Genomic DNA, 21,795 nt, shown 5'->3' with positions numbered 1-21,795 from the left:
TTCATTTAACTTCTGGGTACTTGACATTTCTTGATGCTGCTGTAAGTGGTATTATTTTTAAATTTTATTTTCTAGTTCATTTCTAGTTTATAGAAATATAGTTTATTTTTATTTGCCAACCTAATATGCACTTATTATTTCTAGTTGCTTTTTTATAGATTCCTTTGGATTTTCCACTTAAGCATGTCATCCTTGAATGACAACTTTTATTTTTTCTTTGCAAACTTTATACATTTTATTTCTTTATTGCACTGATTAGACCCTCCATTGCAAGATTGAATAGAAGCAGTAATTATGGACATTTCTTGCCGTTTTGTTGAACGCAGAAGGCACGTAATCCACCATCAGCTAAGATGTTACCTGTAGTTTTTTTGTGAAAACTTATCATCAGTTTGGGGAATTTAACTTTATTCCTAGTTTGCTTTTTATTCTTGTTGTTATGAAAACTCTGGGTGTTGAATTTTATCAAATGCTTTTGCTGCATTTACTGTATGATCATATGGTCTGTCTTCTTCATTCTTTTCATGTAGTGAATTTCATTGATTGATATTCAAACGTTAAACCAACTTTGTATTCCTGGAATAAATTCCACTTCACTCTGATGTATTATTACTCTTTTTGATATATCCTGGATTTGATCTGCTAAACTTTATTGACACAAATGAACAAACCTTTTAGAATTTCTAGGAAAAACAGAGCGTTTCATTGAAGTCCAAGTTAGGACAGCTGCCCTGGATACACAGTCTTCACAAAGAAGAGAGTGCTTTGGTAAGGGAGAACATTTGGTGTAAGGTTATATACATTTTATACATAACGAGTTACAAATTATTAGACAAAGAACATTTTAGAAAGTTGCAGACCTTATCTTAAGTTTCTAATATATGCAGGGCTGTGGACTTCACTCTTACAGGAACCAGGGAAGTTTCTTCCTTTTTCTTTTATGTTCAGAATGCTCCTTTCTGGTTATTTTCTTTAATGAAGCAGATATATAGTGTGTGTTCAGGGAAGAAACAGAATCCAAGTTTTGCCTAGTCATTTTCACCTTGGTAAATGTTAAAGTATAGCCTCCCCTGGAGTCCAGGAACAGGACCCACAAGCATTAAAAGTTGAAAATTTCCTATATCAACTTTAATTTAGGATTTTTGCATGTTTGCTCATGAATGTAATTTTTCTTTTTTGTCATATACTTCCCAGATCTTGATATCAAGATTATGCTGGCCTCATAAAGTGAATTGGGAAGTATTCCTTCTGTTATATTATCTGAAACAATTTGTGTGATTAATGCTATTTCTTCTATAAATATTTGGGAGAATATATTAGCAAAACATTGTGTGCTAGGAGTTTTCTTTATGAAAGGTTTCTAATTAGGGATTCCATTTTTTAAATAATACGGGACTATTCAAAACTATATTTCTTCTTATGACCATTTTGATGTTACCTTTCAAGGAATCTGTCCATTTTCTTAAAATTGTCAAATTTATTTGCCTAAAGTTGTTTATAATCTCCTCTCACTGTACTTTTAATGTCTGTAAGATTTGGGATGGTATTTCTCATATGTGTTTTCTCTGTTTTTCTACATCTGTCTTAATCTTTAAAAAAAAAAACAAACCCTGGTTTTTGACTTTGTTGGTTTTCTCTATTTTAACTCTACATTTCATTAACTGCTGATTTTTATTGTGTTTTCCTTCATCTTTTGAGGGAGTTTGGTTTGCTGTTCTGTTTCACACTTCTTGAGATGGAACATTAGATCTTAGATTTTACACATTTATTCTTTTTTAATAATATATGTATTTAAAGCATTTAAGTTCTCCCTGAGCATTCCCTTAGATGTATCCCACAGGTTTTGATATGTCATATATTTATTACATTTCAGTTTAAAATATTTTATAATTTCCATTGTGATTTTTTTGACCCATGATTGATTGATTGATTGATTTTAAAGATTTTATTTTTAAGTAATCTTTCCACCCAATATGGGGCTCGAACTCATAAGCCCAAGATCAAGAGTTGCATGCTCTACCAAATGAGCCAGCCAGGTGTTGCTTATAGGCGCCTGGGTGGCTCCGTGGGTTTAAGAGACTGCCTTCAGCTCAGGTCATGATCTCGATGGTCCTGGGATCAAGCCCCACATTGGGCTCCTTGCTTAGTTGGGAGTCTGCTTTTCTCTCTCCCTCTGCCCCTCCCCTTGCTTGTGTTTTCTCTCTCTCAGATCAATAAGTAAAATTTTTTTTAAAGTATGTTGCTTAATTACCAAATATTTAGGAGTTTTCTAGTTACCTTTCTGTTACTGATTTCTGGTTTAATTCCACTGAAGCCAGTTATTTATATGATTTTAATAACTTGACATTTGTTGAAACTTGCCTGGCTTAAAAAAGTCTATTTTTGTAAATGTTCCATGTGAACTTGAGAAAAAAATGTATTCTGACATCATTTAGGTCAAACTTTGGTAGCTGTCTTAATCCATTTGGGCTGCACTACAATAGACTGGGTAGGTTATAAATAACAGAAATATATTTCTTACGGTTCTGGAGTCTGGAAAGTCTAAAATCATCGCATCAGCAGATTTGGTGTCTGGTAAGGACCCGCTTTCTAGTTCATAGGTGAACAGTTAGTTGTCTTCTTGCTATGTCTTCATGTGGTGGGAGGGGTGAGGGATCTCTCTGAGGCTTCTTTTCTTTCTTTCTTTCCTTCTTTTTTTTTTTTTTTTAAGAGAAAGGGGAGGGGCAAAGGGAGAGGGAGAGAGAAAATCTTATGCAGGCTCCACACTCAGCATGGAGCCCAACACAGGGCTTGATCTCACAACCCTGAGATCATGACCTGAGCTGAAATCAAGAGACGCTTAACCAACGGAGCCACCAAGGCACCCCTGAAATAACCATATGGTTTTTATCCTCTCTCTTATGGATGTGATGTGTCACATTGATTTATTTGTGAATGTTGAATCACCTTTGCAACCCAGGAATAAATCTCACTTAATCATTGTGAATCATTTTTTTAATTTATTACTGGATTCAGTTTGCTAATATTTTGTTGAGAATATTTGCATCTGTGTTCATCAGAGATATTAGACTGTAGTTCTCTTTTTCAGCAGTGTCTGTTTGGTTTTGATATCAAGGTATTGCTGGCCTCATAGAATGAATTTGGAAGTTTTCTTTCTCTTCTATCTTTTTGGAATAGTTTAAGAAAAATCGGTATTAACTCTTCTTTAAATATTTGGTAGAATTTGCCTGTTAAGGCATCTGGCCCTGGGACTTTGGTTTTTGGGAGTTTTTTGATTACTGATTCAGTTTCTTTGCTGCTTATCAGTCTTCACATTTTTTGTTTTCATGTTTCAGTTTTGGGAGGATATATGTTTCTAGGAATTTCTCCATTTCTTCTAGGTTGTCCAATTTGTTGGCATATAGTTTTTCATAATATTCTCTTATAATCCTTTGTATTTCTGTGCTGTTGGTTATTTCTCCTCTTTCATTTCTGATTTTGTTTATTTGAGTCTTCTCTCTCTCCCTCTCTTTCTTTCTTTTTTTTTTTTTAAATGAGTCTGGCTAAAGGTTTATCAATTTTGTTGATCTTTTCAAAGAACCAGCTCCTGGTCTCATTTATCTTTTGTACTGTTTTTTTTTTTTCTTCAGGTTTCAAAACTTTTTATTTGCGTATTAAAAAAATTGTGCATTCCAATCATTAAAATCACTTGAACAAAAAAAAAAAAATGGCATTTTACAGCCTGCAGGACACGTTGGACCAGCTTTCACTGTCGTCCCACCCAGCTTCTTCGTTCACCAGCATACAAGTTCTTTTCCTTCCCTGCCGGCCAGACAGGCAGATGGGAATGGCAGGTGCTATCTTTGTCGGCAATTCTGTTTTGATATGAGCTGCACCATTTCCATAGACAATTGCAGTCGGGCTTCACGTTGTCATGCTGGTGCTGTGGGTTACTTCAGTTTGAATTGATTTGATTTGATGTAAGCATACTGGGGCAGCAGGAGAAGTTTACCAAGAGTTACTAAGGGTTTTTTGGGGCATAGGGTAAAAGGAGAATGTTACCAAATAAATAGTTTTCTGAGATAGAAGAATTGTTTGGAGTCGTCTGACTGCTGTGCTAACATGAATAGTAGATTGGGTTTGTAAATCAATGGCATTACTACAGGACCGAGTTTTCTGGAATGATAAGATAATAATTATTTAGTGCTTTCTTGTGCCAGAAGTTGTTTTAAGTGCTTTACAAATATTAACTCATTAATTCCTCACCATAGCTGTATGAGATACCCCTGTCATTCCGGTTGTTTGGATGAGAAACTGAGTGGAGAAGCTAAGCAGCTTGTCCATGGTCACACTAACAGTTCAACCCAGATAATGCTATGCTGTACTCAATGTTCTTAACCAGTAGACTGTTTTGTCTTTTTCCTGGTTTACTCTGGAGTACATAGAAGTGACTCCACCAACATTCTGGGTATTTTATTTATAGTTGCTAATGATGTAGTTCCAAAGTTAAGGGTAAAACTCTGTGAGAATAAAACCAATATTTCCTAGTTTGCCAAAGCAAACCCTGAGTGGATAATATTTCTAAAATCTAGTTTACATACATAAAGTCTATTTTATGGTTCTTACTCATTTTGCCCTAGTTAGGCACAAAGCTTAAATTAGAGTTAGAAAATCCAGTTTTGACCATAGAATCTTATGTGTTTGAACCTTTAGAATGTCGCTGTATTCCAACACTATAAAAGACTGATTGATATCAGAAGACAAGGGGAGCCACATCAGATAGTGAAATATATTGATCCTAAAGAGGTGAGGATATTATTTATTCATACAGCATCTATTTTTTCCCTTCAAAATGTGTGACCGCTTTATAAATGTGCTTATATGTGTTTCTTTTAAAAAACTTTATGTTGAAGTGTGACGCACACATAGAAAAGCTCATAAAACATAAATGTGTAGCTCAGTGAATCATCACAAACAATCCCCCGTGTAACCATCACCCGGATCAGAGTCTCATACTTCAGACCCCTGCCTTCCGGTGCTCTGCACATCTCGGCCAACTCCCTGCTCCCAAGAGGCAACCACTATTTTTAATTGAAGCTTTGTTTTTTGTTGTTTTTTTTTTTTCAGTCTTCTCTATTTTTGAACCATATGTAAATAGAATCCTCTGGTGCGCTTCTGTATCTTATCATTCAACATTGCATTCCTGTGGCTGAATTTTACTCATTTTCTAAAAAATAATGACAGTTATTTCATTTTATGAATATACTGCTGTTTATTCATTCTACAGTTGATTGACATTTGTATTGTTTTCTCCAGTTTGAGTCTGTTACAAAGACTGCTTTTGGGAATATTCTTATTCATCTGTCCTGTGCCCATGTATACAAATTTCTACTCCACCCAGAAATGGAATTTCAAACTCTTTTCCAAAGTTACTGTACAATTTGTATTAACCATCATCAGTCTTTTGGAATTCTTGGTGTTCTGCGTCGTTACCAGTGCTTAATATTATCAGCTTTTTGGGGACAGTCCTCCCTTTAGGCATACTTAAATTGTTGGTCCCAGTGCCTTCATTCTTAGTTCTCGATCTGAGGCTTTGGGCTGAGGGCTTCAGGCACCTGTGCTGTCCCACTCTGACTGAGTCCTCGCAGACTCTCCTCCCTCAGTCTCCTCGCTACCACCTACCCCACACATTCACTCCTCAGAGTTTTGAAAGTCGGGACTCCCTAACAGAGGAACCTGTGTCTGCTCCACTTCACTCTCAAATGCTGCAGCCCTGGTGGGGGGTGGGGGGGGATCATCAGGTGGAATCCTTGCCTCCTCCAGTGTTAGGGGCTCCAACTCTTACTTGGTACCATTACAGTAAGTGATTAAAAGCTTTCTTTCCCTTTCTACTTGTTTCCTTCATTGGCTCTTCTGACACCCGACAGCTCAATGACCATCCTCCCAGATCAGCTGAGCTCTTGACATTTTTTTTCATGTCTTTTATGTGTATATTGTCTCTTATTTTTCCGGGCTTTAAGCAGTTCTTTATATATTTTTCACACAAGCCCTTTGTCCGTTCTCTGTGCTGCACAAATCATTTTTCATTATATGATTTGACTTGTCACTCTTAAGATGGTCTTCCCACTGTTTTTTTTTACCACGAAAAATGTCAAACATATACGGAAGTAGAAAGAATAAAGTAATAAACCACATGTACCCATCCCCTAACTTCAACAATTAGCAATTCACAGCCAGTCCTGCTTCATTTACATTTCCACCCTCTTTCCCCAATCCCTAGGTTAATATTTTGAAACAAGACTGTCTTTTGGTGAACAGAGTTCTTAATTTTAATGTAGTTTAAATTGTCAACCCTTTTGTATATGGTTGGTGCTTTTTATAAACTTCACCAACCCTGAAGTCATGAAAGAATTTTCCTATATTATATATAACCTTTATTGATTTGCCTTTCATATTTAGATCTGCAGTACACCTGGGGTTGATATTTTGTGTACGGTGTGAGACAGAAGTCACTTTCATATTCTTCCATTTAGATATCCAAATGATGAAACACTATTTATTAAAAAGGTAGTCCTTTCTCCACGGCTCTCCATGCCACTTTTACTATAAATCAAGTAGCCATTTTTGTATGGGTCTATTTATGCATTTTCTATTCTCTTCCACAGTCTATTTTTCTACCCTTGTCATAATTACTATAGGTTTGTATTATTATAGGTTTATAACAAGTGTATTATATGGTAGAGAAGTACTCCCATTTTGTAATTTTTCAAGAAGACACTTCCAGGCTATTGTTGGATGCTTTGTATTTACATGCAAATCTTAGAATTAAGTTGTCAGTTTACACACATAAAATCCTCCACCATCAGGAAAATAGTAGACTAGGGAGCACTAAGAATAACTGTCAGAATCACCTTTATTGGAATTCTGGAATCCAATAAAAGAAACTTAGGGCAACTAGGAGAGTGCTTCATGAAGAAAGAGGCTGCTAAATTTCCACGAGGAAGCATTGTGGTCTTCTTGTTCACCCACCCAACATGCCTCGTTCCTCAGAGTGGTGGTAGCTGTGGAGACAAACATTCACATTCTTGGTATGGCTTTCTAGGGCCAGGGGGTCAAATAGAGACTTTATTCTCAAAAATTGTTGTGTGTACTTTGACCCATCTGTCAGTTGTTTTAGGGACCTGCACAGAGGCTTGTCTTTGTTTCCCCCCCAACTGCTGCCATGCAGTCCCAGGGCTGGGCCAGCTCCCTGCCCACAGACACCAGACACAGCGGGTGGCAGACAGGCCAGGAACAGGCAGACCCAGAGCCTGGGAAGGACAAGGCTGAGGATGAACATACAAGGTGTCTGAACACATAGAGAGTATGTTAAAAAAAAAAAGAGAGAGAGAGAGAGAGAGATAGCAGATTAGTGATTGTCAGGGGAGAATTTGGAAATGGGGAGTGACTGTTAAATGGGTATGTGGGTATGGGGTTTCCTTTGGAGTAAAAAAAATATTCTGGAAATAGACGGTGGCTATACGATGTTGTAAATGTATCAGATGTCACTAATGGTAAATTTACGTTGTGTATATTTGACACAATTTTTTTTTTTTTTTTTTTTAGAGAGAGAGTGTGTGTCGGGAGGGGCTGAGGGAGAGAGAGAGAATCTTAAGCAGGCTCCACACCCATTGCGGAGCCTGATCTGGGGCTCAATCTCACGACCTTGGGATCATGACCAGAGCCAAAATCAAGAGTCAGACGCCTGGGCGCCTGGGTGGCTCAGTTGGTTAAGCAACTGCCTTCGGCTGAGGTCATGATCCTGGAGTCCCGGGATCGAGTCCCACATCAGACTCCCTGCTAAGCAGGGAGTCTGCTTCTCCCTCTGACCCTCCCCCCTCTCATGTGCTCTCTCTCTCTCTCATTCTCGCTCTCTCAAATAAATAAATAAAATCTTTAAAAAAAAAAAAAAGAGTCAGACGCCTAACCAGCTGAGCCACCCAGGTGCCCCTAAAGAAATTTTTAAAAATGTTTAAAAATTATTTTGGGATTTTAATTGGGATTTCATTGAATATTTACATCAGTTTGAGGAAAACTGACATCTCAACTCTATTGAGAGCTCCAATCCATGAACATTTGTAGGAAACATGAGGATGTGCTGCCCAGATTCCTCTTCACTAGAGGAGTTACTACCCAGTCCAGTCACAGGGTCTGTGATCAGCAGATGGCCTCCAACTCTGAGCATCTTGTTTCTTACCTTATCTGGGGAGAACTGCCTTACCGTCAGTCAGCTATTTCCAAGGCAGTTCATATCCAGTAACCAAGCAGTATAGGGGGTGCGAGTGGGGAAGGGGACATAAAGACCAGTCTGCGGTGGTCCAGCTCAGGGCAATTTTCACTCTAGAAGCCCCAGGCTTTGATGGGCCTGCCTGGTAGCACAGATTCTTCCTTCCCCTTCTTTCCTAGGTGTTGATCCCTTATAAACATGTGGCACCCAAACTTCATTTCACTATCTTCTTCCAGAAACCCCAATCCATAACATTATTTAGCTCTTCTATAATTTCTCTCAATAATGCTTTATAGTTTTCTGTATAGAGGATTTGCACATACTTTCTTAGATTTAGACCTTGCTTTTTCAAGCTCTTTTAAATAATAATTCGAAAATTTTTACTAATTTTGGAGCACCTGGGTGGCTCAGTTGCTTGAGCATCCCACTCTTGTTTTCGGCTCAGGTCATGATCTAATGGTTTGTGGGATTGAGCTCCGCGTCAGGCTGCTCAGTGGGGAGTCTGCTTGAAGATTCTTTCCCTCTGCCCCTCCCCCCACTAGCAAACATTCTCTCTAAAATAAATAAATCTTGAAAATAATATTTTTTGCTAATTTTTGTTGCAGATATATAGGAAGACAAGTAATTTTTGTTTCTTAGCTTTGTTTCAGCAACTTTGCTCTCATTTATTAATTCTAATAATTTGTACATAGATTCTTTTGGATTTTCTACATGAACAAGCATGCCAAACTCAAATAATGAGTTTACTTTTTTCCTTTCCAAATATACATTTTATTTCTTTTTCTTATACTTCTGCATTAACTAGAGCCTTCAGTAAATTGGTGAATAGAAGTGGTGACCACTCTCATTCCTGATTTCAAGGGGAAAGGGCTCAATAATCCATCATTAAGTACGAGGTATGCTATAGATTTTTGTGTAGAAAACTTGTATTAGGAAAGTTCCCTTCTTTTTTTGAGCTAAAACAAGTTTTTCCCCCAATCCAAAAAATGGATGTTAAATTTTATGACATTTTTCTGCTCTTACTGAGATATTATTATTATTTTGAATGTTAGACTACTTAGCATTTCTGGAATATACACATTTTGGTCAAAATGTCTTAATCCTTTTTAAATACCACTGAACTTAGTTTGCTAATACTTTGCTTAAATTTTTGCACCTACATTCAGGCAGACCATGTAATTTGCTTTCTCATATTGTTTCTGTCAGATTTTGGTATCACATTTAGCTGGCATAGTAAGTAGAACAATTTGAGAAATGTTCCTTCTCATGTTGTGTGTTCTTTCTTCCACAAATGGAAGGATTTACCAGTGAAGCCAGAAGTTTACTTGGTGGAAAGATTCTAAATTACAAATTCAGTTTATAGTTATAGATCTATTCCTATCTTATATTTATTTTTGTGCTAGATTAGATAAGTTGTATTTTTCTAGGAAGTTGTCCATTTCACTTAAATTTTCAAGCTTATTTACCAAAATTATTTATAATATTCTCTAATGATCTTTCTAACGTCTTAGAATCTATAATAGTTTCTCCTTATTTTCTGCCTTCTTCTTTTTCTTTCTTCCCTCTTAATTATATTTATTGAAGTATAATTAACATACACTGTTATATTACTTTCAAATGTACAGCATATTGATTTGACAATTCTATATATTACTCAGTGCTCATCAAGATAAAGTATAGTGTAGTCACCATACTATGTCATTACAGTGTTACTATATTCCCTATGCTGTAGTTTTCATCTCTGTGACTTATTTATTTTAGAACTGGAAGTTGTACCTCTTAATCCCCTTCATCTATTTCACCCATCCCCCTCACCCATCTCCACTCTGGAAACTATCAGTTGGTTCTCTGTATTTAAGAGTCTAATTTTGAGAGAGCAGGAAGATGGCAATGGAGTAGGAGGAGCCTAGGCTTGTCTCATCCTACAAATATAAGTAGATAACTATCAGATCATCCTAAATACCCCAGAAATTGACCTGAAGACCAACATAACAAATTCCACAACTAAAAGAAGAGCAGAAGCCACATCGAAGAAGGTAGGAAGTGCAGAGACATGGTTTAGAGGAGAAATAGATCATGGTTACTATGAAGTGAGCCGTGGTCATGGAGAAGGGCAAGAGACAGGAGCACACAGGGAAACATACAAGGAGAACATTTCCCCAAAGCCATTGGCTTGGAAAATGAGAGGGACTGAATTTTGTGGGTTCTTGTAACCAGCAGGGCTTAATAAAATCTGGAGTTTTAAAGGTCAGCAGGCTTGGCTGGGATAGAGCCTGGAGGGCACTGCCCTACTCCTGGAGAGAAAGCGGGCAAACATCCCAGGAGCAGACAGCTTGGAAACAACAATCTTAAGAACACCTAGGGCACTCGGGGTGATTATTTGCTCTTCTCAGAGTGTGTCCCTCAGAGGCAGCGTTCACAGACACAACTCTCTGGGAACAGAGGAGCTGGCCAGCACCATTTCCCAACCCTGCCCCTCAGCATAAACACAGAGCCACCTGTGGGAAGTAGCGCAGCACTGATGCTGGCTGCCTAACTTTCATGCACCAAGTCCTATGCCACCACCACTCCTGGCCCTGGTGGAACTGCCCTTCTCAGTCACACTTGCCTCAGTCCTAGTGTGGTGGACCTCTCCCCAAGAAGACCAGCACAAACTCCTGCTCATACCACGCCTCTGTACCAGAGAGTTTTGCAGGGCCTCGGTTCTGGTGGAGGTGATAATAGGTCTCATTTCAGAAGCAGACCAGAGCACACCTAGTTAAAACTCGCCACATTCAAGCCAGGGACCAAACACTTCCCACAGCAAGCAAGGAGAGCCTCTGTAGACGACTGGCTTAAAGGATAGAGCAGAGGGGTGCCTGGGTGGCTCAGTCGTTAAGCGTCTGCCTTTGGCTCAGGTCATGATGCCAGGGTCCTGGGATCGAGCCCCACATCGGGCTCCCTGCTCAGCGGGAAGCTTGCTTCTCTCTCTCCCGCTCCCCCTGCTTGTGTCCCCTCTCTCGCTGTGTCTCTCTCTGTCAAATAAATAAAATCTTTAAAAAAAAAAAAAAAAAGGATAGAGCAGAGAACACAACAGCAGAATGCACACAGCACACAGTGGAGATATTCCCTGAAGTACCAGTCCCTGGACACTATATGACCTCTTCTTCATAAGGCCATTACTTTCAGGAGCAGGAGACATAACCGGCTTTTCTAACACAGAGAAGAAGGCAGAGACTTAGGCAAAATGTGAATACAGAGGAACTTATCCCAAATGAAGGAACAAGATAAGGCCACCACCAGAGATCTAACTGAAACAGATGTAAGTAACATGCTTGATGGAGAATTTAAAGCAATGATCATAAGGATACTCAAAATAATATAAGACATCAATGAGACCCTTATCACAGACATAAAAGAGTTAAAAAAGAATCGGAGAGAAGAGTGAAACACAGGATTAGAAACACACTTGAGGCAATGAACAGTAAGCTGGAAGAAGCAGAGGAATGAATTAATGACCTAGAAGACAAAGTAATGGAAAGCAATGAAGCTGAACAAAAGAGAGAAAAGACAATTGTGCAACATGAGAATAGACTCAGGAAACTGAATGACTCCAATAAACGTAATAACATTTGTATTATTGGAGTACCAAAGGAAGAAGAGAGAGAAAGGGGGCAGAAAATTTATTTGAAGAAATAATGGCTGAAAACTTCCCTAATATGGAGAAGGAAACAGACATCCAGATACAGGAGGCACAGAGAACTCCCATCAAAATCAACAAAAGCAGGCCAACACCAAGACATATTTAATTTGCAAAAATAGTGACAAGGAGGGGCGTTTGGGTGGCTCAGTCAGTTAAGTGGCTGCCTTCGGCTCAGGTCATGATCCCGGGGTCCTGGGATCAAGCCCCGCATTGGGCTCCCTGCTCAGCAGAGAGCCTGCTTCTCCCTCTCCATCTGCCTGCAGCTCTGCCTACTTGTGCTCTCTCTCTATCTCTCTGTCAAATAAATAAATAAAATCTTTAAAAAAAAAGTGATAAGGAAAAAAATACTTAAAAAACAGCAAGCCAAAAGAAGTCCTTAACTTCTTATAAAGGAAAACGCATAAGGCTAGCAGGAGGTTTTTCAACAGAAACTTGGCAAGCCCGAAGAGAGTGGCATGATATATTCAAAGTGCTGAATGGGAAAAATCTGCAAGCAAGAATACTCTATGCAGCAAGGCTGTCATTCAGAATAGAAGGAGAGATGAAGAGTTTCTCAGACAAACAAAAACCAGTGGAGCTCATGACCACTAAACCAGCCCTGCAAGAAATATTAAAGTGATTCTTTGGAAAGTGGAGACTAAAAGTGACGGTATAAAGGCAGGAAACACAAAAGCAGTAAAAATGAATATTTCTGTAAAAATCAGTCAAGGAACTCACATAAAAAATGTAAAATATATTAACATATACCTAAAATATGGGAAGGAGAAAAGAAGGGGTTCAAATTTGAATGACCACCAATATAATATAGACTGCTATCTGAAGAAGTTATATACAAACCTAATGGTAACCATATATTGAAAACCACTAATAAACATGCAAAGAATATAGAGAAAGAAATCCAAATATATCACCGAAGAAAATCAGCAAAACATGAAAGAGAAAAAGATAAAAAAGGATCAGAGAAAATTTCCAAAAACAACCACAAAACAAGTAATAAAATACCAATATATACATATCTATCAATAACTACTTTGAGTGTAAATGGACTAAATGCTCCAATCAAAAGACATAGGGTGTCAGAATGGATAAAAAAATCAAGATCCATCTATATGCTGTATACAGGAGCCTCCTTTTAAACCTAATGACACCTGCAGATTGAAAGTGAGAGGGTGGAGAAACATCTATTGTGCAAATGAGTGTCAAAGAGGGGGTAGCAGTATTTATATCAGACAAATAGACTTTAAAACAAAGACTGTAACAAGAGGTAAACAAGGGCACTATTTCATAATAAAAGGGATAATCCAACAAGAAGATACAACAATTATAAATATTTATGCACCCAACATGGGAGCACTGATATATGAAACAATAACAAACATAAAGGAACTCATTGATAATATAGTAGAGAACATTAACACTCCATGTACATCAATGGACAAATCATCTAAACAGAAAATAAACAGGGAAGCAGTAGCTTTGAATGACTAACTGGACCAGATTCTTCTCAAGTGCATGTGGAACATTCTCCAGAGTGGAACACATATTAGGTCACAAAATAGGCATCAACAAATACAGAAAGATTGAAGTCATGCCACACACCTTTTCTGATCACAATGCTATGAAACTAGAAGTCAACCACAAGAAAAAAAGTGAAAAGACCACAAATACATGGAATTTAAACAATATGCTACTAAATCACAAATGGGTCAAATGGGAAATCAAAGAAGAAATATTGAATCACTAAATTCTACAACTGAAGCTAATATTACACTGTATGTTAACTAACTGGAATTGGAATTAAACTTTTGCTTGTGGATGTCCAGTTTTTCCAGCACCATTTGTTTAAGACTATCCTTACTCTATTGAATTGCCTTTGCTCTTTTATCAAAGATAAGTTGACTATATTTACGTGGGGCTATTTCCAGGCTGTCTCTCTGTTCCACTGACCTATCATTGTCTTTCCTTTTGCTAATACCACACTTGATTATTACAGCTTCATAGTAAATCTTAAAGATGGGTCCACCAATTTTGTTATTCGCCTTCAATATTATGCAAATGGCAATATTATGCTGGTTATTCTAGTTCTCTTACATTTTTTATAAAGTTTAGAATCAGTTTGTCCATATCTATAAAATAACTTGGTGGGATTTTGGCTGAGATTGCATTGAATCTATAGATTGAGAAGAGTGGGCACCTGGACGGTATTGAATCATTTTATCCAGGTACATTAAATATCTCTCATTTAGTTCTTCTTTTATGGGGCACCTGGGTGGCTCAGTTGGTTAAGCATCTGCCTTCTACTCAGGTCATGACCCCAGGGTCCTGGGATGAGCTTCCTGCTCCGCAGGAGTCTGTTTCTCCCTCTGCCCCTCCTCCCACTCATTCTCTTAATCTCTCTCTCAAATAAATAAATAAAATCTTTAAAAAATAGGTCTTCTTTCATTACAGTGTTGTTTCCTTCATATAGATTTTCATAGTTTGTTAGATTTATACCCTACATATTTCACTTTTTTGTTGTTAATATAAGTGGCATTGTGTTTTGAACTTCAAATTCCAGTTGTTTGTTGCTGGTATATAAGAGAGCAATTGACTTATGTATGTTAATGTAGTATCCCCCAACATTATTATAGTTGCTTTCTTGTGCCAGGAATTTCTTCATTGATTCATTGGAATTTTTAGTATAGACAATTATGTTATCTGTGAAAAAAGACAGGTTTTTTTTTCCATTTCAATTTGTATACCTTTTATTTCTTTTTCTTATTGAAATAGCTATGACTTCCAATATGATGTTGAATAGGAAGGGTGAGGGGACATCTTTGCCTTGTTCCTGATCTTAGCAGGAAAGCATGCAGTTTCTCACCAATAAATATGATAGGTGTGTTTATTGTAGATATCCTTTGTCAAATTGAGGAGGTTTGCCTCTATTCCTAGTTTGTCAGAGTTTTTATCATGAATTGGTATTGAATTTTATCAAATGCTTTTTCTGCATTGTTGATATGATCATATGATTTTTCTTCTTTAGCCTGTTGTAATTTGATAATGGCCTTGCATACCTGGAATGAATCCCACTTGGTCATGGTATATAATTCCTTTTATACATTGTTGAATTTGACTTGCTAATATTTTGTTGAGGATTTTTGCATCTATGTTCATGAGAGATAATCGTCTGTAATTTTCCTTTCTTGTAGTGTCTCTGTCTGGTTTTGGTATTAGGATAACGCTGGACTCAGAATGTGTTAGGAAGTGTTCCCTTTGCTTCTGTTTTCTGGAATAGATTGCAGAGAATGGATACGATTTTTTTCTTAAATGTTTGGTAGTGTTCACCACTGAGCCAATCGAAGCTTGGTGCTTTCTTTTTTGAAAGGTTAAGTATTGATTCCATTTCTTTAATAGGTCTATTCAGATTTTCTATATCTGCTTGTGTGAGTTTTGTCAGGTTGTGTCTTTCGGGCATTTGAACCATTTCATATAGGCTATCATATTTGTAGGCATAGAGTTTTTCTTAATACTTATTAATTATCCTTTTAGTGCCCATGGAATCAGTGGTGATAGCCCCTCTTTTTGGATATTAGTCATTTGTGTCTTCCCTCTCTCTCTTTTTCCTTCTTAGTTTTCCTGGTCAGAAGCTTATTGATTTTATTGATGTTTTCAAAGAACTAGCTTTTAATTTCTTTGATTTTTCTCAATTGATTTCCTGTTTCAATTTCATTGATTTCTGTTTTAATTTTTATCATTTCTTTTCTTCTGCTTGCTTTTTTTTTTTAGATTTTATTTATTTATTTGACAGAGAGAGAGAGCACAAGTAGGCAGAGAGGCAGGCAGAGGGAGAGGGAGAAGCAGGCTCTCTACTGAGCAGGGAGCCTGATGCAGGGCTTGATCCCAGGACCCCGGGATCATGACCTTAGCCAAAGGAAGCCGCTTAACCAACTGAGCCACCCAGGCACCCCACTTCTGCTCACTTTTGATTTAATTTATTTTCCTAGTTTCTTAAGATGGAAGTCTAGATTATTGATTTCAGGTCTTGCTTGTTTTCATATATTTATTCAGTGCTATAAATTTTCCTCTAAGCACTGTTGTCTGTGCATTTCATGAATTTTGATAAGCTGTATTTTCATTTTCCCTTAGGTCAAAGTATTTTTAAATTTTTCTTGAGACTTCTTATTTGATCCATTTGTTACTAAGTGTATTGTTGAATTTCCAAGTTCTGGACTCTTCAGCTATCCTTCTGTTACTGATTTCTAATTTAATTCCATTGGGGTCTGAGAGCATGCTTTGTATGATTTCTATTATTTTACAGTTGTTAAGGTGTGTTTTATGGTCCATAACATGTTCTTTGTTGGTAAATGTTCCATATGAGCTTGAGAAGAGTGTATATTTGCTATTGTTGGATGAAGTGTTCTAGAAATGTCAGGTCCAGGTGATTACAAGTGTTGTTCAGTTTCTTAATGGACTTAATTATTTTTCTGTCTGCTGAATATGTCAGTTACTGATAGAGAGGTGTTCAGTTCTACAACTATAATAGTGGATTTCTTGGTTCTTGTAGTGCTTTCAGGTTTTGCCTTACATATTTTGATACTCTGTTGTTAGGCATATATACTTTAGGGATTGTTATATCTTCATAGAGAATTGACCACTTTATCATCATGTAATCCTCCTCTTTATCCCTGATAATTTTCCTTGCTCTGAATTCAGCTCTTTCTGAAATTAATATACCTGCTCAGTTTTCATATAATTAATGTTAGTTAATATGTTATATCTTTCTCCATTACTTTGCTTTTAACCTATCTGTGTCTTTATATTTAAAATGTTTTTTTATAGACAACATGCAGTTGGATCTTATTTTTTTAATCTATGTTTATAGTCTCTGCCTTTTACCTTGTATATTTAGACCATTGACATTTAATATAGTGATTGATATCTAACATATTTGTTAATGTTTTCTATTTCTTGTCCTTGTTCTTTCTTTTTTTGTATTACATTCTTTTTCTGCCTTCTCTGGTTTTAATTGAGCATTCTATATGATTGCATTTTCTTTCCTCTCAGCATAACAATTATACCTCTTTTTTACTCTTTTTTGATTTCCCTAGAGTTTGCAGTGAGTATTTACAACTAATCTAAGTCCACTTTAAATAACACTATTCTACTAAATAAAAATTCCCATGAGTTTGGGAGACAAAGACATGCTAAAAGGAAGGGAACTGCCTCAAATACCCAGCCAAACCTCTTCCCCATTTAAGTTTGTAGATGGTAGAAGGATAAAGAAGTAAACTCAAATCTTCCCAAAAGTACACCTGAATTTCCTATAGACTTTCATAGTTGAGGGGATAGAGACTTGCCAGGACCACCTCTGAGAAACAGGGATAAACTAGAAGTGGACAAACCAGATATGGATTACTAAAACTGCAATCCAGGTTTGACCCACTTCCAATTTCTGATTGGATTGACTTGATCATCCTCTCACCCTAACTGACTAAAAGAGGAAAGAGAAAAATATCCACAAAGCTGTACCCTTAAGATTTGCCTACTTTAGTGGAAATAAAAGTGTATATGTAATGAATTTTGCTTAAAAATTATATACGGTTGACCCTTGAACAACACTGGGATAGGGGCACTGACACCCACCCCCCCATGCAGTCAAAAATCCACGTGTAACTTGAGACTCTCCAAAAAGTCAACTACAAATAACATACTGTTGACCAGAAGCCTTACTAATAACATAAATAGTCAATTAACACATATTTATATGTTATATATATTACGTACTGCATTCTTACATTAAAGTAAGCTAAAGTAACATGTTAAGAAAATCATAAGGAGGAGAAATTACTTTTACAGTACTGTACTACAAAAAAATATTAGTTGACCTGCACACTTCAAACCCATGTTGTTCAAGTGTCACCTGTATAAATTTTATGAATTTTATAAATATAAGTTTTAGATCCTGTCATAAAACATATTTTTTCATGTTTGAACTGTGACCCTATATATGTATGCATGTATATATATATACTCTTTAGTCAGGAGAAAATTGTGCAAAACTCCATGTGGTCTTTCAGGCTTTACAGACTGAATGACTTAGGATAACATGTATTTTCTCACCTAACTTAATATTATCAGGAGGTAAGATTGAACTGTCTTCTGATTGAGAACCCAAAATTGTTTCCTCTACTTTGAATTTGGTGCAGGGCACTAAAATTTAGAAGACCAATTATAGACAATTCTTACAAAATTTAAACATGTATTTTTGACTTAACAAAAGCTAGTTAGGAAAGGTCATCTGGTGTTAAACTCAAATTAGCCAATCATAATTTTTTCTCTGAATTTACCTGTAAAATAATATTCAATAATATTAATTAAATTTATTAAATTTAATAAATTAAATAATATATTTGAGGACTTATGTAAAATTTCTGTTTTGTGAAAAACATCAGTTGGTTTTTATACTTATATGTTGCATAGAATGTAAACATAGTTTAGTATCATTTTTCCAGTTATGAAAACTGTTTTACTTATTGGATGCCCATAAGAAATTAAATCTTAAAATATTTTTTAATTTAAAAATAATTATTTGAGGTTTATTTATTTGACCTATTTCATAAATAATCAATATTCAGCAACTATTTTAACATGATAGAGTGAGAAGTAGTGAATTGATATCTACAGTGTTGAAGAGTAATACATTTTTTTATAGGCAGAGCTTCTAGATGCTGCTGCTGGCGTTCATGTACGATTCAGATTAGGTGGTGTAAGTATGGATGAATTCTTATTTGGTAGTTTTAAAGCACATTTATGTGAAATTTAAAAGATGTAAATTTTTAAAATGTAAACCTTTTTTTGTAATTAGATTACAATGGTCCTTTGAACTTCTCCATATACAGGTTAAATTTCCACCTGATATATACTATAAAATTTTCACTCATAGACATATTGAAGATCTGTGTGCTAATAGCCCTAGAGATTATACAAAACTTCCAGCAAAATATACATCTCATAGTAAAAGTGATGATCTTCAGGAAGAGGATCATAGTGGCTGGTATCGTCGTGTAGAGAACAATGGCTGGAGGCCTGTCTCTGATACAGTAAGAAAAGAAAAAATATTAATAATTTTGAATCTTATATATTTAGAAACTCATTTGTCTTCTTGAAAATTAATTTTAAAATAATATATCTTGGTGATTTAACTGATAAAAAGTGATGACATTAACTACTCAAGGGTTACTAATAATACTTCAAGATCAGAAATATATCTTTTTTTTTTCTCTACTTCTACTTTTAGTAATGAGCTTTGATCTGGGTCATCTTTAGATACTGTCTGGTACTCAGGAGTTTTTCATCTTTATAGCGAAGCAAATTTGAAAATGTTGACTCTATATTAATTAATCCTTGGACTAGAGGTGGGAATTCTTGAGAAAAATATGACATTTTCTCTTATAGAGCTTGTCACAGCAGAGACTGGTGGGAAATCATTTGGATTGTCATGGTGTTTGGAACTTTAACATGTCTTCATTAATTGAATGGAATTATTTTAAATATACATAGTTCTTAAAACATATATATGATTTAGGGACTTTTCCATAGACAACCATGTTTAATGTCCTCTTTGTGGAGATAATGTCTACCTGAGGATGTTTGTAAGCTTACATTTTATAGGTTAATATAATCAGGTTCTGTATAGCTCTAGATGTCTATTTGGGCTCATGTCTTCATTCGGGTCCTCAATCTCTGGTAGGCAGATTATAGAATTGGTATATTAAGTACACTAAGTATGAAAAGTGAAAATAATCAAGGTGTGAATTCATACATTCATTCAACAAATCTTATTGCATACCAACCATATGTCAGGCATTGTAATAAATGCTAGGGATACAATGGTAGATAAAATAGTCCCTCCCCTCAAGTATCTTTCCTTTTAATTTGTGAGAGAGTCAAAAGTAAAAAGAATATTTCAGTATAGTGCAGTAAATAAGTGCTTTAAGAGGGACAAATACGTAGGGTTGCGGGGGATAGCAAACTCTCCTTCTTGTTCTTTAATGTGTATGTATGTGGTGAAGGAGAGGGAATGAATTTGAAGTAGGAAAACAGGCAACCAGTTAGGATAGCATGTCACACAGGGAAACCACAAACTCTTGGGATGTAATGATGAGACTTTGTTCTTGAAGCGTACCTGTACTTCTTGAGATTTAGAGTCTTCAAAAGTCAACAGCACTAAGAGTAGGTAAGGTCTGTTCTTATGAAAAACAAAAACAATACTGGAGTATGTCTATTCATTTATCCATTCAACAAATAGTTCTTAAGTACCTCACTATACTAGTGCTTTGTTAGTCTTTATGTGACTTGTGCCTCCAAAAGCTCAATGTGCCACTCACCCATGACATAATAAGAAATACCTTAAAAGGGGTTTATTCGCTCCTCTATTTCTACCTTGGCATATTCCCACTGAACTCACAGAAATTCTTTTCTGTAGCCAGATAACCTCACAATCAGTATTTCAACACTTTGTATATTCATTTTTCATTTCTCAATAGTTTTGGGTATCTACTGAAAATGTAGAGGTGGGAGAAGAAAAAGAAATCGAATTCCATTTCTCTAAACTGAAGAGAAGGCAAGATATGGAAAAGAAAAGAAAAATTAGAAAGATAGAATGGATGAGGAAAATGTAAGTTGATGAAATAGTTAGACTTACTAAATATATACTATTTTAAGTTCTTTTTAAAAAATGCTATCACTACTAAAATAACTACATGTTATTTTAAAAAGAAAAATGTAAGATTACAGTTATGTTTTTAAAAATATATAGAAAGCAAACATTTAACAAATGCCTGCTATGTGTGAGATAGTATTAATCTCTAGGTTATAAATGGGGAAAGACATTTTGTCTTTGACCCCAAAGAAATTACAGTCTATTGGAATATCAGATATGAAAATAAGCACTTACCCTTATATATCAGATAACTTTTATTTGGCCCTCCAGATCCACTCTATACCCTTCTCAACCCTTCTTTCTGCCCTAAGACTCTGACCTGTATGGATTACACTAAGTCATTCTGGACCTGTCTAACAAATGTTAAAAGCAAGCCAAAACATCAAATTGTTTACAGGTTTACTTCACTCCATATGCAGAACAAATTCCTCCCAAATATTTAAAGTAATACAAAAAAAAAAAAAAAAACCAGTATCCAAATTATATAAAATTCACAATGTCTACCATATAACAATCAATTACCAGGCATGCAAAGAAACAGGAAAATAGATCTCATACGAGAAGAAAAATTAAAAAGTAGCAACAGGCCCACCAAAAATATCTTTTGAAAAGGAAGGCAAAAGAATAACTTTGCAGACAAATAAAAGCTGAGTTCTCTTATCATAGAAGACCAGCACTGCAAGAAATTTTTCTGGCAGAAGAAAAATGCTTCTAGGTAGAAATCTGGATCTATATAAGGAGTGAAGAACTCCAAAAGTGGTAATTATGTAAGTAAATATAAAGGACTTTTATTCTTACTAAATCTCTTTAAAGGGTAGTTAACCAACTGTTGACATATACACTTAAAAATAGGTAAGATGATAAATTTTAAGTTACATGTTTTTTATTACAATTTTGAAAAGATAGGTATTAAAACTGTAAAGGAATGAGTTGATATTGCCAATCCAGTTCTACCTACATTTTTGATTCCACAATTATATTCCTTTTCTCTTATATTGAAAATCTTCATTTCAAATAAAATATAATTGCTTATTTTTCTGACATTACAAATAAATTGTTCCAAAATAACAAAATAACATCAATACGTATGCAATTACTGAATAAAATTCAAAAAAAAATTTAAGGTAATTTACTATTTAAAGCAGAAACACTGACAGTGTATTGTGA

The 21,795-nt window shown here is 35.8% G+C and overlaps 1 protein-coding gene across 4 annotated transcripts in view; it reads left to right on the top strand.

Annotated features, from left to right (window-relative positions):
- C11H11orf65 (chromosome 11 C11orf65 homolog) overlaps positions 1–21,795 on the top strand; it is a 70,153-nt gene that overhangs the window by 24,634 nt on the left and 23,724 nt on the right. For 3 of the 4 annotated variants that reach the window (XM_027580546.1, XM_027580543.1, XM_027580544.1), the window contains 4 exons: positions 4,693–4,785; positions 18,619–18,672; positions 18,806–19,006; positions 20,453–20,583. In XM_027580546.1, the coding sequence (XP_027436347.1) occupies positions 4,693–4,785; positions 18,619–18,672; positions 18,806–19,006; positions 20,453–20,583 (479 nt within the window). The remainder of the gene's footprint in view (positions 1–4,692; positions 4,786–18,618; positions 18,673–18,805; positions 19,007–20,452; positions 20,584–21,795) is intronic. The other variant, XM_027580545.1, reaches the window with a different exon arrangement.

Source organism: Zalophus californianus, chromosome 11, assembly GCF_009762305.2.
Source record: "Zalophus californianus isolate mZalCal1 chromosome 11, mZalCal1.pri.v2, whole genome shotgun sequence".
Taxonomy (NCBI): domain Eukaryota; kingdom Metazoa; phylum Chordata; class Mammalia; order Carnivora; family Otariidae; genus Zalophus; species Zalophus californianus.
The sequence above is the reverse complement of the archived record's forward strand: the minus strand, read 5'-3'. Positions and strand labels throughout refer to the sequence as shown.